This window comes from Hippopotamus amphibius, chromosome 6 (genome assembly GCF_030028045.1).
Source record: "Hippopotamus amphibius kiboko isolate mHipAmp2 chromosome 6, mHipAmp2.hap2, whole genome shotgun sequence".
Taxonomy (NCBI): Eukaryota; Metazoa; Chordata; class Mammalia; order Artiodactyla; family Hippopotamidae; genus Hippopotamus; species Hippopotamus amphibius.
Window position 1 is genome coordinate 85,578,265 of NC_080191.1, and position 20,871 is coordinate 85,599,135.

Consider the following 20,871-nt stretch of genomic DNA (forward strand, 5'->3'; position numbering starts at 1 on the left):
TATTTCTTCTTTTGCAAAGACTTATGGATGACGGCTAATAACCTGACATAGAAAGAGATGCAGGAGGAAAAGTGCTGCTGGAATTCACAGGCCCAGATTATTTACCAACAGATTAATTTAGGAGATGGAGACAGACCAAGCCAGTGTCAAAGCACAGTGGGAGCGAAGGCCCAGAGCCAAGAACACATGGATCATCCAGGAAGCAGGAAGTGGTTCGTTTGGCTCCAAGTCTGTGAAGGGAAAGAGGAGTCCATGCCCATGGCTGGAAAGGCAGGTGACCTATGTACTGTGGATGTACTAGAAACCAAGATGCAGGTTTTGGGTTGTCCTTCAGGAGGCCTTGGAGCCCAGCTGAAGGTTTCTGACTGAGGAGTGAAATAATCAGGGCTGTCCTAGGACAGCCAATAGGACTGCGGTGTACAAGATGAGTAGGGATGTTGGTAGAGATCTGAGGGGGGATGAAAAGAAAGAGGCCATGGAAATAATGGAGGCTGAGATAATGGGAGGCCAAGTTAGGGAAACAGCAGTTGGAACAGAGAAAAGAATGGAGGGAGGAGGCACTGTGTAAGCCAACCCGACAGGAAAGGAAGAGACAGGAAAAGTCAAGATGACATTACAGTTCCACTAATAAGGACCACTAATTCTACAAGGCAGAAATGCAAGAAAACATGGCACTCAAGGTGAATAGTTTATGCCATATGAAACCTGAGGTGCCAGCCAATCAGATCAGAAATGCCCAGAGCCCTGGCAAGTAGAGAACTGAAGTTGCAGCAAGGCTATAATCAAGTAAAGACAACAAATACGTCTGAAAGATTTATGTAAAATTGTCTGTGGAAGGTTGAATACAAAAGGTACAAAGTCCTCTGAGATTTCAGAGAAGACAAAGATCATTTTCAGATGGAGTTTGGGGCGTGCAGTTCTGGCATTGAGAAAGACTTGCTGGAGCTGTGCTAGGATTTTGACAGGCAGAGATGGAAGAAGAAGGACGTCCAGAAGAGGAAGGCTTCCAGGTGCCTGAAAAGACACCAATAAAGACAGTGAAATAGAAAACCGCAGCTCCCATTTGTGAATGACTAGGACACGAGCCTGCTGAGAATTTTGTATGTATGCAGAGGACGAAGGAGAGAGTAGGACAGAAATGGAGGAAAGTATTTCTGACCATGCCACAATGTCAGCACCACAACCAGTCACATCGCTCTACTCAAGCCAAAGCCTCTGGTTACACAATCATTCTTGGCGTCCATACCCTCCAGTGAGAAGTTCCATTACAATATGTCCCCAATACGACCTGGGAATCATAATTTCCTGAATTTCAGCACCTAAAATCTTAAAGCCCTACACTCTTCAGGGCTCGAAGAGGCCCGAGAGCTCACTGAGTACAGCCTCCTGCCTGATGTTCCAACCGTGAACACAAGGATCTGAGGGGTTTTGAAATTACAACTTGTATTTTATGTCAAGGGCTTCAGATGTTATTTTTCAATGTAAATGCTAATGGATAGAAGTATCTCAGAACTACAGGGGGACGCTGTACTTGGCTTACTTTACTGCACTTTTAAAATTGGAAAGCTGTTTCATTCTTTGTAAAGAAACAAAAGCATCTTGGGAACTCCCTGGCTGTCCAGTGGTTAGGACTCAGTACTTTCACTGCCAGGGATCTGGATTCAGTCCCTGGTTGGGGAACTAAGATCCCACAAGCTGTGCTCCACCCCCCCACCCCCACCCCCGTCCCGGTCAAAAAAAAAAAAGAAATAAAGAAAAAGAAACAAAAGGCTTCTTTGAAATGCTCAAATGATGGTAATCTTCCACCTCCCAACCCACAATGTATTTTTACAATTAAAAATGTATTCCTGTAAGTCACCCATACTCACTATTGCAATTACTAACTTTCTTTGACTTGATGCTGAACTCTGTCTTTGTTGCTGCTGTGCATTCTGCCGTAATTTCTACAGTCAAGTTGAGACCAGCTTGGAAAGCATGACAACATGGTATATATGTTTCGGAACTCTGCCAGTTGCCTTGTTTGGCCTCGCCTTACCAGTCCCTAAGCTGCCTCTGATGCCTTGTAGCGAGGTGAACAACTACCTCTCTCACCTCACGTCTTGAGGCTGGCATGGCTAAAAGCTAGACCAGGGTGGGTGTCAAGGTTGTATCCTATGTGAATAAAACTGGGACATTCTATTGCAGGGATTTTTAACCAAAATATGAGCATGAACCTATTTGAGAATCTGGTAGAAGCCACAGACACCCTCCCCTCAAAATGCATCTCCAGCAAAGGAAAAGACCTTGAGACCCATAGTGGGGATCTGACAGTCATTCCTGAATTCCTATGTCCAAAGCCATTGGGTAAAGACCCAGTTCCATAAAGACCAAGAACCAGGGGCCATTTATTGGGTCAACCACTTCCATGCTTTGACATACCTGTTACCCTTTTTTAATGGCCAGTGGTGGGAAACAGGGGACAAGAAGTGCCCCCTGAATTATCCAGAACTTATTCTTCAGAAAAATAGTTTGTAACAGTGATTAATAACCCAACTAACTAGTTCTCTGTTTTAATCCTTGAGTTGTGAGTGAAAAAAGTATTATATTGAGAAGAATGAAAAAAAAAATGTATTCCTGGACAGTGGTGATATAATATATAATGCCACCCCACTAACTATTACTGCAGCTACTTACAGCAGGATATGCATATAATTTAAGTAATATATGTACCTCTATACAAATTAGGGCATCAATATTATTTATGAATAATTCCATGATTCCAAAAAGCCTTCTATTCCTTTCCCTCAATAGCTGATCGAGATAAAGCAAAACAAAACACAACCAAAAAACAAAACAAAGAACCCACTTTCTGCCTTATCTAAGTGAAATGCAAATAAAACTCCCAAAAGAAGAGTGGGCTGAAAGAAAACTGCCTGATGTGGGAGTTTTGCCAAAACTTTATTTTAATGAACTTCATGCAGAGATACAGGAAGAACATTATGCTGGAAATGCAAAAACCAACTCAGCATTCTTGGCAGCAGTACATTTTAGCCTACAGCACAGGAAGAGTTAATCTGAAAGGCAAACTAGAGTTGCATCACACATGCTTTGTTTGCCATCCAACACGCTTTGTCTTAATGGCAAAGACAATTCTAAAATTGGATGAGTACTTAAACTTTATTGTGGAAATAAATGATGCCATTCTAGAAGTCTTCCATGACAAGAAAAATGTGCTGTGAGGAGTTACCAAATTCCTTATTTTCCTACCCAGAACAATTCTCTACTCACCTGATATTTTCAGGCAATGGTTCCACAAAATTAAGTATGTCCTTCCCCCTTCTAATAGCAAAACCCCCAACAAAATTTAAACTGTGTCTTCTTCGCATGTTATAGTTAATGTGCTTTCATTATGCTTAATGTACTTTTAATAGTCTCCTATGGCAAGATGGTGATATTAAATGTGGGAATAAAATATCCATGCTACAACCTTGAATTTGCTATAGTGCCTTTTCACTGCTGGCTCAAATCGCTTCACACACATTCTCACTCACTATCTCCTTGAGGTGCATTATGTGTGTTTTATGGCTGAGGACACTGAGGTATAGAATGACTAAGGAATTGGGGTCATCCTCAGGGCTCACACTGAGCTTTCCGGGCAGGAGTGAGCACCCTCCCCTCCAGGCCAGGAAGCCTCCAAGGTGGCCACACTGGCTTCAGGACCACAAGTGATCCCAAGCTCACTCTCTTTTCCTTCACGGAATTGCCTTCCTTACCTGGACGCCATCAGACGCAGGGATGTAACTTGCCCTTTTAAAGGTGTCCGTCACATTCCTGAGGATTTCCACGGACATCAGAAGGTCGCCTGCATAGAAGTTTTTCCTCTGAGTTAAATCCAGCAGTGTCTTGGTGACCTGGGACATCCCATCCCCTGCCAGCATTCTCTGCCCCTTCGCAAGGTGTTCTTTGATCTGTGATGGTCAAAAGAACAGAATAAACATCAGAATCTTCATTACTGTTTCTCCACATAATGTCCATCAAGCAAATGTATTTAAAAGTGCAGAAGCAACTTTCCAACAGCACTGCAAGACTTGGGAGAATTTCAAAACTAAGTTGTGTGTACTCCACACTCACAGGGCTAAACCTCCAGCATCCATGTCCACACTTTGGCAGACCTGATAGCTTTTCTAGTTTTCAGAAAACATAATTTAGCACTTTGCAGAAAGCATGTGTTAACTTAGATTTTTAATTGAAATAAAAATTAAAAAAAATTTGCACATGGTAAACATGGGAGATTGTTCAGTGAGGTGTGAGCAGAGATGGGAGATTATAAACATGTCAAAACATCCTTTTTTATTAACAAGCTGAGCTTAATTTTTTCCTTACCTCTTAAAATAAACACATCGTTATATAGCAGCAAAAAAAAAGTTTTCACAAGGACATTTAGCTTGAGTAAGACATTTAGTCATTCTTTAGAGGTCTTCTATGATGGACATGACTGAAAGCTAGATTATTTTAGCTTTATTTTAAAAAGAAATAAACAGCGACAACAACAAAATCTCTCAACTAGGTCTTCAGCAGCAGAGTGAACTATCGAGATGCAAACTTAAGTTAGTTTGATGGTCAGGGAAACAGGCTGTCAGTTTTCATATTTGCTTATCCTCCAGTCCAAGGGAAGAAAAGCATCCTACCATGTGGAAGAATGCTAAGGAAAGAGAAGGTAAAGTGATAGCAGGGATCTGTTATATGTTTACTAAAAGATTATTCTTTATCATTACATTGTTAAATTTGTAATAACATTGACTTTTCAAAGGATCATGAAATAATCAAGAACTAACACACCAGAGAAAGCCCGAACCAGAAAGGTTAAAGTGCAATAACTGTAATAATCAATGTCCCATTAAAAAAAATGCCAATAAATCCTTTGAAGTATGACAATCAATCTGAACAAATCTAAAAGTTAGGAATTTTCTTTAAAATGTATTTTAAAAAGTGCTATCTCGACACTTCAGATATTTAGCTTTTCTCTAGTCTCTAAAACTGTCTAAAAATACTTTGGGGAAATCAAAATCTTCTGAGACATCCTCTGTTCCCATCACGTTATGTTAAAAAAACATAACATGTAGGGAGTTTATTTCCTCCCGTTTTCTTATTTCATTTCTCTCCCTGTGTCCCCAGTGGCAGGCATCAACCGCAGACTAAAGCCAGAGAATGGGTGAGACATCAATGATCTAGCCCTTGCTTGCCTCTGTGGTTTCAATGCCCATCTTAATCAAGATGCAGATACTGTGTTGGCCAATCAGAAAGGATGCCGACCCCCAGTAGAAGCCAGCTAGTGCACCATGATGAGGTGTACTACAAGGTTGAACTCCAGCCCTGTCTCCAAGCTAGTGATAAGGCTTTGCAATTTCCTGTTCAGGTCACATGTGCCATAACGTCATATTTTTGCACTGGATATGCTACATTCCTCCCTTACATTGTCTCACTGTCACCACTCAGATAGTCCTCGTTCTTCTAAATATCTAAACAGCGTTAATCAACTCCTTCTCTGTGCTATCTCTTCACTCATATACACATCAATCACTCTATCATACTGAATTAAATGTAATCAGTTGCTTATATGTCTTCTGCCCCAGTGGTCTTTCTGAACCTTAAGGGTAGCTTCCCTGCCTTATTCACAGCCTTAGAATATAGCACTGTAAGAATTTGTTAGAGTGAATTCAGTTATGATATTTGGAATGGGCTTTGGAGCCAAGGCTGCCTAAGTTTTTATTTAAACTTTTCAATTTATTATTTATGTAACTGAAGCCATCAGACACTCAGTTTGTCACATCTCTTCTAAGCCTTGAAACATATGCCTTCGTGGTTAAAAGTTTTAAAAATGATTTTTAAAAATTCAGACAAACCCACACAAGTCTACGACAGTGAGCACAGCTACTGCACACAGGAAAGCTCCCTACCTCGTCATGGTCTGTGTGCCCTACGTGATCTGGTTCCTGAAGACTGCAAACACTTTCCTCCTGATTCACTGCGTATGGTCACTCTTGTCTTTTTCATCCTCCTCAACAACATTACGTACATGCCCGTCTCAGGGCATTTTCCCTTTGCCTGGAACAGTCTTCCCACAGAGATCCACATGGCTTTTTGGCATTTCCTCAGAGAGGTGTTACCTGACTCCCTATCTAAAAGTGGTATCCTTGTCATCCTCAATTATCTTACCCATCTATTTATTTAGGTATTAATTTATGTATCTTACCTTTTAAAAATATATATATTACCTTTCTTCACTGTGCTCAACCTTACCTACCACTGTGCATCTATCTTTTCACTTATTTTTCTGCTTCCCCCATTAGAACAGAAGACTTGAGAAGGGAGAGATTTTGTGTATTTTGTTAACTCTTACATGCCCAGTACCTACACGACTTAATGTTTTGGACAAATGAATTAGCAAGTGAATGATTGAATGAGTCCTTCAATGCTCACGTAAGGTCACTAGGAAGTTGTCCTTATCTGTTCACCCACATAGTCCACAGAAAACACTGGTATCAAATAGCATGAGATAAATCAACAACCTGACCTACAGAGACAGTTCAGCTCCTGGGCTCAAAAGTGTCTGCTTCAGTAGGTGGAGTGTGAAGAGAAATGAAATTAATAATGTCTACCCTAAAAAATGTCATAGAATTGAGTGTTCAGTTTGGTGCTGGCAATACAAACCACAGCTGTGATACTTAAAGCTGAGGAGCAGTCAGACGGTTCTCTACTAGGGATGTGGTGCAGCTACAGTCACCATGGTAAACATCGCCTGACTACTCAACTCAGCTCCTCATGTATTATTTTGGCAACCCCTACCTACACCTGTGAGGGTCTAAGTCACACAGATGCAATGAATTCTTCCCCTCAAACAAAAGCATCACAACATTGACTTGAATCTTGAGGAATACAACATTCAGACATGTTTTCTGCTTGCAGTAAAAATAACACAGAAGGCTTTGGATGGCTCAACTAATCAGAGCTAGGAAAGGAAGTCTTTCATGTCTGGGTCAGCACCAAATGTGGCCCAGTCAGTAGTAAATTAAAGTCACTGCCATCTGACAGCTGCTTAGAGGGCTTATGTGGAATGAGCTGTTCTTAGTCCCACTCTTTGGAGCCAGATGCCCAGACCACAACACCAGCTCTCACAATTGGCACTAATTAGCATCCTTCCTGGCATTGTCAGTGGAAGGCACCCAGGACAAATACCCTGTAATGTTTGTACACACTAGCGTAGGCTACTGGTAGCATTTATAAAGGGTATACAGGGTGTTTGGAGAAGACAGATCCAGAAAATATTTAGGTGGAAAACAATTCCAGTCTTTTTGTCTTCCTTCCATAACACGACTCCTTAGCTTTTGCCTAACCTTTTGCTACCTTGTTCTAGAATGACGAATTCATGTTTATCTGCTGGACTGTTTTTCTCTTTTCTGGGTCATGAAGAAGTAGAGTTCAGATTGGGTTTGCTCACCTTTTTCTATTTCATACTGCCCCTCACTTTCCTTTGTTTTCATCTCCGGCATTTAACCCTATGGTTACCTCAATGACTTTGAATCCCACCCATTGTTCAATCTTAATCCTTCTTCAATCTTTCCCTCTCTCAATAAATAAATAAATAAATAAATGGCCTGAAATTGGGTATCTTATTTAAATACCAACACCTCATGTTGCTATTTCCTTTCAACTAGTCTTCTTTGTTTCTCTTCAAAATCAAAATCCGAAGTACGAAATCTGATTTGAATCCCACAGCCCTTTAAGTTGCAAATCAAACTCAACAATGACCTACTAAGCAATCTCTTTGGAAATCTTAATAGCATATCATGTTTAAAGAACAGTTGGAGTCATAAAACCTGGATTTAAATGTGGTTCTAATATTTGCTACTCAGGACCACTGGACAGATCTTTCCTATAGTCATTTGATTTGTCTGTTAAAAAGCAGCAAATATCATTAGAAAGTTGCTATGATGGGTTACTGCAAAGACAGAGATTAAAAGTAGACATGGTGGCTGTTTCCCCTCTGTGTATTTTCATCTTTAGTTTCCAATTCCTCTAAATACTAGCTATGTAATGTCTCTCATATCCATCCTTTCTTTACCTCTGGGCAAGATGGAGCCTGGTACAGGTCTTCAATACCTATCATCACACTCTTTAAAATAGTCTCCTAACTGGTTTTACTATGTCTTTCCCCATGCTAACCTATCCTACCTTTCACATCTCTGAACATGTCACTTCTCTGCTAAAAAAAAGGAAAAAAAATCCACCATAAAATCCATCCATTTTCATAGTAAATCAAATATACCATCCATTGCTTGACTTACAAAGCCAAACACATATACTCTTAACCAACTGACAATTCCAATCTTTTATCTATCTCATTTTATCTACCCAACCCTATTCTTCCATTATATCTACTCCTACTCCGTTAGTGATTTTTTCAGTCCAACTTTTCCATCTTTATGGGTACTTAATAATTCAATCACTTTGCTTTTGAATTCCTAAAGTTAGTCTTTATAATTACTATTTTTCAGACTAGTAATAATTTTAATCCAATCTGTTTATTCACTATTGCTTTTCAACCATTGCTTCTTATAATCTCTCCTTTCCTAGCATAGCTTCCTTTTTTCTAAACTTTTAGTAGGTGTTTTAGTAAGATTCTGTGAATGGTAACTCTTCCCATCTTTGACTTGTTTTTTTTAAAGTTATACTCGCTTTCAATTGACCTTTTACAAGGGGGTGTGTTTATTTCCCCCTTAGCATTTTCATAATGTGATTTAGTGTCTCTGTTGCTGCAAGTTAGACAGCTGCTCTTTTGTAGATTACCAGTCTCTTCTTTGTGGTAGCTTTTAGTGTTTTTCTTTGTGTTTTTAGTACAATGCAGATTAAATTTAAGTGGATTTGCATACATTTATTCATGATTCTTTTCAATCTGAATATATTATCTGTCTTCACACTGGAAAATTCTTAAGCACTAACTCACAGAAGGTTGCTTCTCCTGCAATCTCTATGTAGTCTCTTCCTGGAATATATTTCCATTATATCATATACATTTCTATTAAACATATACTAAACTTTCTCATTTTACTGTTCATTTTCTAAGCTCTCTTTTATGATTTTAATTTCTTTATCTATGGTGGCTTCTATGTGATCTTTTCCCAAACCTAACTTCCAACCAGTAACTCTTTCTTCTATTGTGTCTAATTGACTCTTTATTCTGTTCATTAATTTCAATGACATTATTTACCACTTATAGAAGTTTCAGTTCATTTTTTCACAGTCTCCCATTTCTTAACTGTGCTTTCTGTTCTTTCTTTTATTGCTCAAATTATTTTAAACAAATGTGTTATAATTTATTTCCTATTTTCTAATATTTCTACTTCGTATATTGCTAATTCTCTTGATTCTTGTATTTGCTAATTCTCCCTCACAATATTTGTAATTATTGTCAACTCATATTCATTAAGGTGTGGTTATCTTTTGGGACCCCCATGTTGTTGGTTTGTGAAAGAGTTGTTAGAGATTAGCTTTGAGTGTGTTTCTCTGAGGGTGAGGGCCTCAGGCAGTTCAATGAAATTGGATCATTTTATATTAATTTCCATGTTAATTCCTCCTGTTTATGCTTCAGCTAAGAGTTTCAGTTTCTGAAATGTTATTTCTTTCTTCTTCCTCCTAAAGCCTTGTATGAATTTAAATCACTTAGACACACCCTAAACTTATAGAGTTTTTCTCATCTATAAGGCCAAAGCAGTCAAGGTACTCCCAGCTTGTTGCAGTGAGCTTGGTATAGCATCACGACTTGTGTGGAAGGAACTCTTGTCAGCAGACTCAAGACAGCTTTAGAATCTCAGCCTCCAGGACCTAAGACTCACATATAATCTGAAACCCTCCCAGCTTCTGAAGCATCAGCTTTCCCCTATCGCTTTTGCTTTCATTTTTTTATTCATTCCTGATATCTAAGTATTTCTCTGTCTTTCTTTTGATCTCAGCTATAACATACTATTTGAAAATATATCCTTGCTGTAGTTTATGCAGAACCTCAGTATAATCTGTGAAGTACTAGCTTGGTCCAACCCACTGTTCCTCTACTGCTGCAGGTCCCTAATAACAACTAGAATGAGTTACTTGCAATTTCCCAAAGAAGGCTAACAGATCCTGCTGTTACTCCCTGACTATGCAATTCTATAACTTTAAATGCTTTCCCCAAATCCTTTTGTTAAATTGTTATCTTTCTTTTCTCCTTCCTGAATTCTTTTCAGATAACTGCAATCATGATATGATCTCAACTTTCAAACCACATAGAAGTAATCTTGCTCTATCTTATATTATTATAGTGTTTGTATTCTTATCTTATCCATTCTAATAGACCATAAAGTCCTAAAGGGCCTGTAGTTTCTTTTTCAATTTGTTTACCCTATAATTTCCAGCACATTGTCTGACACACAAAGGTATCTTCTCAAAGTGCTTGTTAAAGTAAACTGAAAAGACAGAAAGATTTTCTTTTTCCTTCTCTAACTATCATCCTCAAAAGTTGACAAGGTGAAAACATAGCTGTCCATGATTATTCAAAACAATTATGTAATAATTAGACAATGTTTACATTTCCTGAAAGAAATGTCTTTTAAATGATATCCAATTAATATAAATAGGCAAATGAGTTCAGAAATTTTAAATTTCTACAGTTATAGTTACAGAATTGCTACCTTTTAAAAATACTAATGGCAATTACAGCAAAATATAGCATTTATTAAGTGCCTATTTTATGGCAAACTTGGGACTAAGTGTTTTACGTGAGTTACCTCATTTGAGTTTTAAAACTACTTTTGGAGATTCCATAATTACCCACACTTAACAGATGAAGATGCAGAGACACAGTGTGGTGAGATGAATTCCCCAGGATTGCCTCGCTTCTAAATTGTACCAAGGTTTGAGCTCAGGCAGTTGGATTCCAGAGGCCATGCCCTTAACCACCACACACTTAACTTAGGTTTTATATAGCACTTTTGTTAGAAACAGTCAAAATGTTTAAATATATAGAGGTCATCCTCAACCACATTTGTTTTAAAGAGATACTGAATCTTTTTCATGTGAAGAAAGAATATAAGAACCAAGAGGCTTGAAGAGCAACTTTCCAGGCTGTTGAGGTGCTGTCAATCATTTGAGTGATGGTTGTTATTTTGGAATGCAATGTGGAAAGGTTCCTAAAGCCATTTACCAATATCTACATAAGATTTTGTAGGTAGTTTTACTTAAGTGAAGAGAAAAGCCCCCATAGATACATCAAGCCTTCTGTTTCCCATGGGCTGTATATTTTTAATTCTCTTAATTTAGTCACTGAAGTAGTTCAAAAAGATTTATAATTTTAATATTTCCTGTGAAATTATAATTATCAATGATTATATCTGCTCACCTTGCAGTAGTACTCTGTGAGCATTTTTTCTCCAAAGGACAAGCCTTAAAAGTTTCTGTGTCATTCACATTTAATACTGCTGACAAAATCAACAGTGAAAGGCAAAAATCAAACAAACAAAACAAACCCAGAAGTCTAAAAATAGTTGTTTTTTATAGTTCTGGATTAAGCCTACTTGATCCTTTTATAGAGATGTGGTGAGGGTCATGGTTTAAAGAGTTGGTGTGTTCCTGAAATAACCTTATTCTTTTCACTTTATGCCTCCTACTGCCAGCCACAGTTGCCTGTATTGTGTGAATCCTAAAAAAGGTTTATCGTAGTCCCTCTGTGCAAATGACACACTTTTAACATCATATATTTATATATTATTTTCAGCATCAACTCCTACAGTCCATCTGCAAGGTATATTAAAGGTTTTCACAGCTCTAAGTGGCTTCAATTAAAAGATAATTACACAAGAAACTTCTTTTCATAAAGCAATGATCTAAATATACATCTTTTGCTTCAGTTCATAACTGTCATTTTCTAAGACCAAAGTCACTCCCTAGATGCTGGTATTAAATTGTTTACAGATCTATCTGGTATCTCTGGGAAAGACAGAAATCATCCTGTATGAAAAAGAAAGCATCTCTTTTGTTCTAGTATATGAATACTTTTTAATTTTCTCTATGTTTGATATAAAAAATAATCATCATAGGGCTAGGAGTTCAAATTTGAAGAGGCAGTTCTTGTCTAGAGACAATATGATGGGGAGATTTAGTCAAATATTCCTCTGCATAAATTATATATTATTACCCAGAACCCAGGATGAATAGCATTTGGCCATAGAGGTATTGAGTATCCTGATTTCTTGTCCCAGGAATTCCTGAAGTGAAAGAGAGGATGCCTTGAATTTGAGGATTGCAAGGTATTGTTACAAGAATAAATTGAGTCATGAAGATAACTGAGCCAGGGTATACATGCTGGGCATACTTCCCTATAAAACCTGGACATTTCCAAAGTAAGAATGTGGCACAGTAAACTTACTTACTCAGTAAAAAACGAGAAATAGCTTTATTTTCCAGTCAAAATTTAGAAGTACAATTCCTGAGCAAAGGCCATAGGTAGATGGCATTTCTTTTCTTGACACAAAACAAATCTAAAATGACTATTAATATTCTGACCTAGGGGATAGCACTAGAGCATGTGTGTGAGCTCAAAGCAGTGTGGTGATGACAGACAGGGACCCAAACTTTCAGGCACTTGCCCAATGGGAGGCAGAGTAGTAAGTAACCCTCCTTCTCTGAGGATTTTTCAATTCTGTTTCCATTACCTGAGTTTGCTGAGATACTGTATCAGTCAGAATGGGATAGATTATGCTGTGATAACAAACAAATCCAAAATCTCAGTGTCTAAAAACAAAAAGATGTATTTCTCACTCACACCACATATTCAACCCAGGTTGCCAGAGAGGCTCTGTTCATCCCAGTCACTCAGGGGCTTGGGATGACAGGGAATGAAGGATTCTGCACTGGCAATGACATTCTCAGGCCTGATATAACGAAGGTCACTTCCACATACAACCAATTGGCTGGAACTTCCAGGGGTGAAGAAGCACCATCCTCCCACGTGTGGGAGAGGAAAGTAGGTATCACTTAATATAGTGTGTCTCGCAATGGTACGGAGTTGGCCAGCACTCATTTAACTTCTTTGCATTCATCTATCAAAACTTCAACCCCAGATAAACTCTACCACAGTGCTTCTTAAACTTAATGTGCACATGAATCACAAAGGGAACTTTTCAAAGTGCAGGTCTGGGACAGGGTCTGAGAGTCTATATTTCTAACCAGCTTCCAGGTGCTGCTTCTACTTCTGGTCTTCAGAAAATATTTTGGCTCTACCAAATGCATTCTCTGCACCTGCATCCAAGTAGCTCAACTTTGCTGGAGAAAAGTCACGTCTACGCAGTCTAAGTTCTTTATTTCAAACTTTTATACCATGCAACCTTTGGCAACCCCTAAGCCCACCTGCCTCAGGCTAATCTTCATCATCCTTCCTTCTTATTTCAGAAAATGATATCATGTCAGCTGCATGTGCTCGCTCAACCTTAATAAATGGTACCATCATCTCTCCTCTGGATTCTTCTATGAGCTCCACAGCTTCCCATCCTGCACTCTACAATCTATTTTCTGTAGAACATCACTATGATCCACTTTCATTATATTGAATCACATCACCCCTTACTGTCAATGGCTTCCCATTGGCCTTAGAATAAAATCCAAACTGTTAGCAAAGGTCTTTAAGTCACAGAATAATTTTTTCCCTACTTAGTTCTCCAACTTCATCTCATGACACTCTCTTCTTACTCACTACTTCTGGCCACTGGATGAAGTTTCACTTCCTTAAAGACCTCAAGGTTTTTCCATATGCTCTTCTCCCCAACAGAATAACACTCATGCCCTGGAAAACTCATTCTTTCCACTCTTTGCATGTCTACATCTACCTCATCTGTCAGGTCACAGTTATAATGTCATTTCTTCTTAGATACCTCACTGACTTTCTTATGTAAAGTGGTCCCCAAACTTATGTTGGCACTTTGTTAAGTTCTTCCAACATACCACAGTTATGAATTATTTAATTTGTTTTCTTGTCTACTTTATTTTGTATTTGATTTGTGTGTCACATACAAATGGTATCCTCAGGTCTTTGCACTGTGCTGCATCTAGTTAAAGCTCAGTGGCTATTTGTAGAATAACAATGAGTAGTTGAATGGAAGAATGAATGATTAAATAATAGAGTACACTTTCCTTTATAATATTTTTCCTTTGGCATTAGCCTAAATATAATTCTCTGTACAAGTATATTCTATTAAATAATCCTATGAATAAGTTTCAAGTCAGTGGATTTCAATGGCTAAAACTAACATTTCTTCACCAAATCAAACTAAATCCATAATCAGGGAGAAGCTTAAAAATCTCCTGGGATTTATAGATATAACCAGAAATATACTGTGAATTTTTAAAAGAGAGGAAATAAAATATAATTTTAGAAGTATTTCATTACACATCTATGTAACATACTCCCTTAAAGTTCCCTAGGAAGAACTATCATATGTGCCTAAAGATTTTGTTATATTTTATAATACAATGAAAATGTATTATTTTAGTAGAGCATAGAATATATAGATAGTATATATTCCTCTAAGGCCAATGTGTTTGCCACTACAACTAGAAAAATATATATAAATTATGAAAATCATATTATTTAGAGCTTCAGAGGGCTATGGATGAGATGAAATAAGTTTCCAGAAAGAAAAGATCCTTTCTGAGGTAGGCAAAATATTTCAGCCAGTTGCTTTTTTTCCCCTTAGGAATGTTTGCTAAATTTTGGCAAGAAATGAGGGGCAGGTGTGGCCCAGGCAGAGAACCTCTAGGGTAGAAAAAGAAACTAATGTTCTTTGGTTGCCCAGGGCAACTATAGGAGAACTATAATGGAAATTGTAGGGTCCCTAAAAATCTTACTGGGATTTTTCTCCATGAGACATTTGCTAGATTTTTGGAATGTGTAGGAAGCTGAAGAATTAGGATAAACACTTTGTAAAAAGCAGAGTTCAATCTTCTCCATCTTTGTAAGTAGGCATTTAGAAACAAATGCCTAGTGAGGGAGGAGTCCAGCTTTAAGCAACCAGCTGTCTCCCACTCAAGACATTTGATGTATCTGAAGTTGCCTGGCCAGAAATCTTGGACCCTTTGAAGGTCAGAGCTGAATCTTCTACAGTTTCTTCGGGCTGATGGGATGGACACACATAAGCTCTCTATCCAAAGCATATAAGATACAGAGTGGAAAAAGGGAGACTAAGAGGATGTAGCAGTCTTATGAAAACTGCAAAACATCTTGACCCAGCTCAATTCTTAGCTGCATTAAAGTTTCAGCTCCTCATTATATTTGAATAACCAAGGAAAGGGGGGAATGCTTTTTGGTGGACATTAACACTGTCCAAAAATCCTATATTTGTTTTATACAATGCCTGAGATTTAATCAAAAATTACTAGATATGCCAGATAATGTGAATGATGAAAGAAAATAAAACAAGCCCTTCACAGATTATCCAAATAATAGATTTCACTGATGAGAAATTTAAAATGACTGGTTAAAATGTTAAAGAAAATAGAGAAGAAAAAAAGAACAAAATATAATTTGTCCATTCTCTGATGGAGAATTCTAACAGAGTTGAAATCTTAAAAAACAAAAACAAAAACACAAAAACAAAAAACAAGAAAACAAACCTTAAAATAAAATGTATATTGTAGACCAGGAGTTAGTGAACTACAGCCTGTGGACCAAAAGCAGCCCATTGCCTGCTTTTGTAAAAGTTTTATGGGAACACAGCCATGCTCACTAATTGTCTATAGTTGCTCTTGTGCTACAACACCAGAGTAGAGTATTTAGAACAGAGACCATGTGGAATATAAAGCCTAAAATATTCTCTATCTTGTCCTTGAAATACATTGTAAACTTTGACATAAGAATTGCTTAAAATATCAAGATTTAATTAACATCTTCCTTCCAAATTTTTTTTTCAATCATCTCCTTCAGAGTCTACTCTAGCATTCAATAAATGTGAGTTATTTTCATTTGATGAACACCCAGCAAACTCATCATTTTATTCAGGATCTCAGGTTAAAAAGTTTGGGATTGTGAAGTTGAACTCAGATGCCAAAACCTTAACATGTGGCCCTGAATAAAATTAAGAGCCTTCTGTCCATTTTAAAGGAAGTAATGGTTTTCAGCTCTTACTTGGCACTGTTGGATTTTGCAATAATTATTTGAGCTCTGGGAGTGAGAACTCTGACAAACTTGAAACTTGGCAGTGAAAATAAAAAGGTAGTCACATGCTATGTCTTGAGTACTTAAAAGGAGGATGTCCACATTCTTTCATGAGAGGGACATGTAAATATAATTGCATGTATATGAATGCCAAATTAATGTTGTAATTACTAATAACAATAGCTCACATTTAATGAATGTGCTCTATAGGCTGGACAACTCCATTTAATTGGCCTTGGGTGAACTTCCCACTGGTATTTTTTTAAGAACTCCCACATGGTTCTAATGTTCATCCAGGATTAAAAATCAACTGATCTAGCTTTTTCTTGCCGATTTCCCTATCACTTGCAGTGTTCCAACGTTCTATCGTTCTCTCTCTCTCTCCTAATAAACACTCACATTACACTGCAAAAAACTGGCAGAACAAATAACTCTTGCTCTGTCAGGCTCACTCACCTTTACTTAAATGATGAATATTCAAAAATTAAAATCATCTGCTAATTCCCCTGGGTGGCTGGACCATAGCATTGGGTTCTCTGTTTTGCAATTGCTCATTAAAAAAACAATAAGACTTGGCTACTTTTTTGGTTCAAAAATATATTTGGTGTAAACAAAACTATGGTGGCACTGTTTCTTTCCTTTCCTCTAAATAAGCTGCAGTCATCAAATGTATTAGCCTCTTTTAGGCAATGTGCTGGGTATCTGTGCAGTGAGGTGGTGGCCAGCAAAGTGTGACGTGTGAGAAGTTTTGTTGCAATGGAACAAAATTCACCTGGAAGGTAGGGAATATGGATTAATATAAAGCACATGTTAGGATGTGACTTATTTTGTGTTGTGATTCCTACTCAACTTGTATGAAACTTACAGGATTTAGCTATATTAGGACATGATGAGTAGCTCAAAATGAGTCACAGTGGCCAGTGTGAACTTCCATACTAGTTGTTTTGAAATGTCCTCTGCAGGACTGTGAGTTTCTTGGGGTGATAAACTGAGAGTGTTACTTTAGACAAGAAGGTTGATGGGCAATGTACTTCACTGGAACAGAGGGAGAACGGGTTAAGTCAAGACCCCCTTTTCCTGGGGTAACTGTTACTCCTTAGAGCCGTACCTGTCAGAGCAGATGGCGACTCCCCACTCATGCTTGTCCAAGACTCTTGCCAGACCAGAGAACACTGCCTCATTCCTGGACTTTTCTGGGAGTAGTTTATTACCCCCTTTTTTAATTTTCATAACTCTGTATCGTGTGCTTATTGTGTGAAATAAACTGAGTGATTTGCTCACTGTTTGGTGTATCTCTAATCCTGTGATTGTCACCTGCCCTTCCTGCTGGGCCCTGCAAGAAATAGCAAGTCCATTCTCCACCCCAGCCTCTCTCTGTCTCTGTCTGTTTCTCTCTTCTTCTCTAATCTGTCACTCATCTATCTCTATCGTTCTCTCCCTCTCTCTCTCTCTAGTAAACACGCATAAAGTAGAGGAAAGCAGAAGAAACAAAGTCCTTAAACCACAATTCAAACTCCTTGACATCCCTTCCCACAAAGTCAATCTTCCCATGACTAGACAGATCATTGTTCCAATTTCCGTATCTACTCATTTGTTAAATGACGGCTTGAGAAAGAGAAACAGAGGTTGTAAGGGACAATGACTTCAAAGGAAATATTTATACCAATTCTTCAAATTTCTATGTGGTGGGACTTCTAGTAGAGGAATATCTGTGACCTTTCCCAGTCTCTCATCACTCACTCCTCTCCAGGGAAGGAGTGAATTTTCTGCCTGTTGAATTTAGGGGAAGGCATTGGTGTGCTTGTTTCAATTCTTTCTTTTACTAGAACTGTCTACCTGCTGAGGGCATCCAATCTGCTAGTTCTATGTCACCTGTCACTCCGGGTGTGTGTGTAGGTATGTATTTGTATATGAATAAAAGAGAGAAACAGGGAGAGGACAGAGAGGGGAGAGAGAGAAAGAGAGAGAGGAAGAAACATGAAGAGGTACGGTACCCTGATTGTCCAGGTGCACCGAGACAAGGTGGTCTGTTTGTTTAATTTTGGGGGGAGGGACTGGCCCACCTGGCCCACAATATTCACCCATTTTCTCCAAATAGTTTTATAAGTAAAAGAGACAGTATTCTTAATGTACCTGAATTCTGTGCCTATTTCTCAACAGTTTCTGAAATTATTCCTTCCTTGCTTGGTACAAAATTCAAAAAATATCCCAGAGTATGAAATGAAATATTAACATATGGAAAAAAAAAACATGAAATCTCCAAGAATCCCACTACATTAAGCATTTTATCCCTCTAGCCTCACTTTTTTAAAATGTGTGCATTTGTTGTGACTATTTTTTTTTTTTTATAAATAGCAGTTGGGATCATAGTGTTTAATTTTGTATCTTACAAAGTTTCCAAAGAGACTTCATGAATTTTAGCTTATTGAAATTCTTCTGCAATGGCCAAATAATTCCATAATGTCATAAATCACTTGACATTTCTAGATATTTTTGCACTAGGAAAAATACACGTGAGGGATAATACTTATTAATTTCATTGTGGTTAAAATTCACAAACATTAAGTGTGATACATCACCTTCTTAGAACCCTCCAGCTGCCAGCATCCCCCTCCTGATAAGAAAAGTGGCAGAGTCATTCTTTATACAAGCATCTATGGAATATCTAGAATATACTTAGCATTGTGTTGAGCACTGGAGAAATGAAGATTAAAAGAAATGGTTTCTGCCCTCAAAGAATTCAATAAATGTTCAGTATGACAGATTAGTGATTTTATATATTAAAGTGATTAGTGACTCCTTTCCATCTACCTCAATTGGTTTATAAGTATGAGAGTTCATAGAACACACTCAACTAATGTTTGTTGATGATAAAATGTCATTTCAAACTTAGTCTTCATATAATTTAATAAAATGGGCATATAAAATATTTTAATCTATGTGTGTATGTACATATACTGTAATCTATATGTGAAAGAGTTGGAAAACCCAGACCTACTTATTTTAAATAATTATCTGCAGTGGGTGACAATTAACATTTGATGAGTTTTATGAATATAGAGTGGTGAGAAACAAAATCCCCCAAGGAAAATAGAATATTAAGTTGTGAAATGACAGACTCTGCTAGAGAAGATGCAGAATCTTCAAAGTAATTTAAGAACTTGTGGGAGTCAGAACTATTCTATATCATATGCTCTACCTATCTTTGCTACTTAGGCAAAGTATCTGAAGCCAAAAGAGAACAAGCATGCAAGGAAGGGGATTTAATTTCCACCTCCAACTGACCTTTCAGAGTACACATGATGAGCTCAATGTACTACGTAAGCATTCTTTAAGGCATACATTGGTCCTATACTTCCCTGAACTTGTAAAAGAGAAGACCATGGTCCCTAGGCAAGGACTAGATGCATGTATAAGTATGTGTATATTTCCATATGTGCATATAAACAGAATTCATGTGCAAAAATAATGTGACATCAACCCTATCCATCCATCTATCCATCCATCCATCCATCCATCCATCCTTCCACCCATCCATTCAATTATCCACCTGCCTACCTACCAACTATCCATTCATCTATATCTATCTGTATTTTTCCACATGTATACTTCAAGGTAATAATTGTTGAGTTCTAAAATTTTGCCCTTATGGAGATAATTTTTTAACACAACCCATTTTCTGTACCTGTAAATATTAATACCTCAGAGTTACATAACTCTTTGCTTTGCAAACATCTTACATACAGTATCTCATCTACTCTTTCTCAAAACCTCCAGAGATGCTAACATGATGCTACCAATTTCAGTTGCAAATAGCAAGCCAAGACTTGAGTGAGATCACATGACTTTCCGAAGGACACACAACCAGAAAAAAGGTGCCCCCAGCATCAGAATCTAGGAAAGAGGATCTCAAAACAAAGGCTCAGGGGGGAGTATGGCCTCCAGAGAGGAGGTTAAGCTGTGGAACAGTTGTACCCGGGATGTATCTTTCACTCTTGCCTCACTTAGATGGACTGCTTCCCAGAGGATCTTCAGTTTTCTTCCATCAACCTGGGGCAGGGATGCCCACCTTGCAGGTTGTGGTGAGGGCTGAAGCTAATCTGTGAAAGTGCCCAGGTGAGTGCTTGGTCCTCTGTGAAGCTGAATACCTCGAAGCTGCTGCTGCTTCTACAAGAGCACGCACTTGCTTTGTGCCTGCAAGTCAGCACAGGCACAGACACACGGGCTGTCCAATCACTGACTGTGTGATTTCTATGCAACTCACAGTCCGAGACCAGCTCTCCTACTTCACAGAGGGTTTCTGTTTCTCTCCACTATCAGATGACCTGCACTCGCAGAACGCAAGCTCATTTAAATATTACTATGCAAAACACACTGAGTTTAGAAAGGAAAAATTTTCTGCCAATGAGTGATATTATTCATTCTTAACAAATTTGTAAGAATTGACCTATGGTTTACTTAAGCCATGCAATTATTCTCATTTATTACCATGAATAAACAAGAACTAAATATGGATATTAAGAATGATAGAATCTAATGTCTACAATTAGGGGAAATAAAATTCATTAAAAATAAAATTCATAAGAGTCTTTGGTTTTATATAAAATAAAATTCTGAAATATATTAATTTTGACAGAAATAAGGCTCAGTGAAGC

At 37.9% G+C, this 20,871-nt stretch overlaps 1 protein-coding gene across 1 annotated transcript in view; it reads right to left on the reverse strand.

Annotated features, from left to right (window-relative positions):
- The window catches only part of ADGRB3 (adhesion G protein-coupled receptor B3), a 751,391-nt gene that overhangs the window by 402,549 nt on the left and 327,971 nt on the right, over nt 1-20,871 (reverse strand). The window contains exon 9 of the mRNA XM_057740064.1: nt 3,753-3,947. Within this exon, the coding sequence (XP_057596047.1) occupies nt 3,753-3,947 (195 nt within the window). The remainder of the gene's footprint in view (nt 1-3,752; nt 3,948-20,871) is intronic.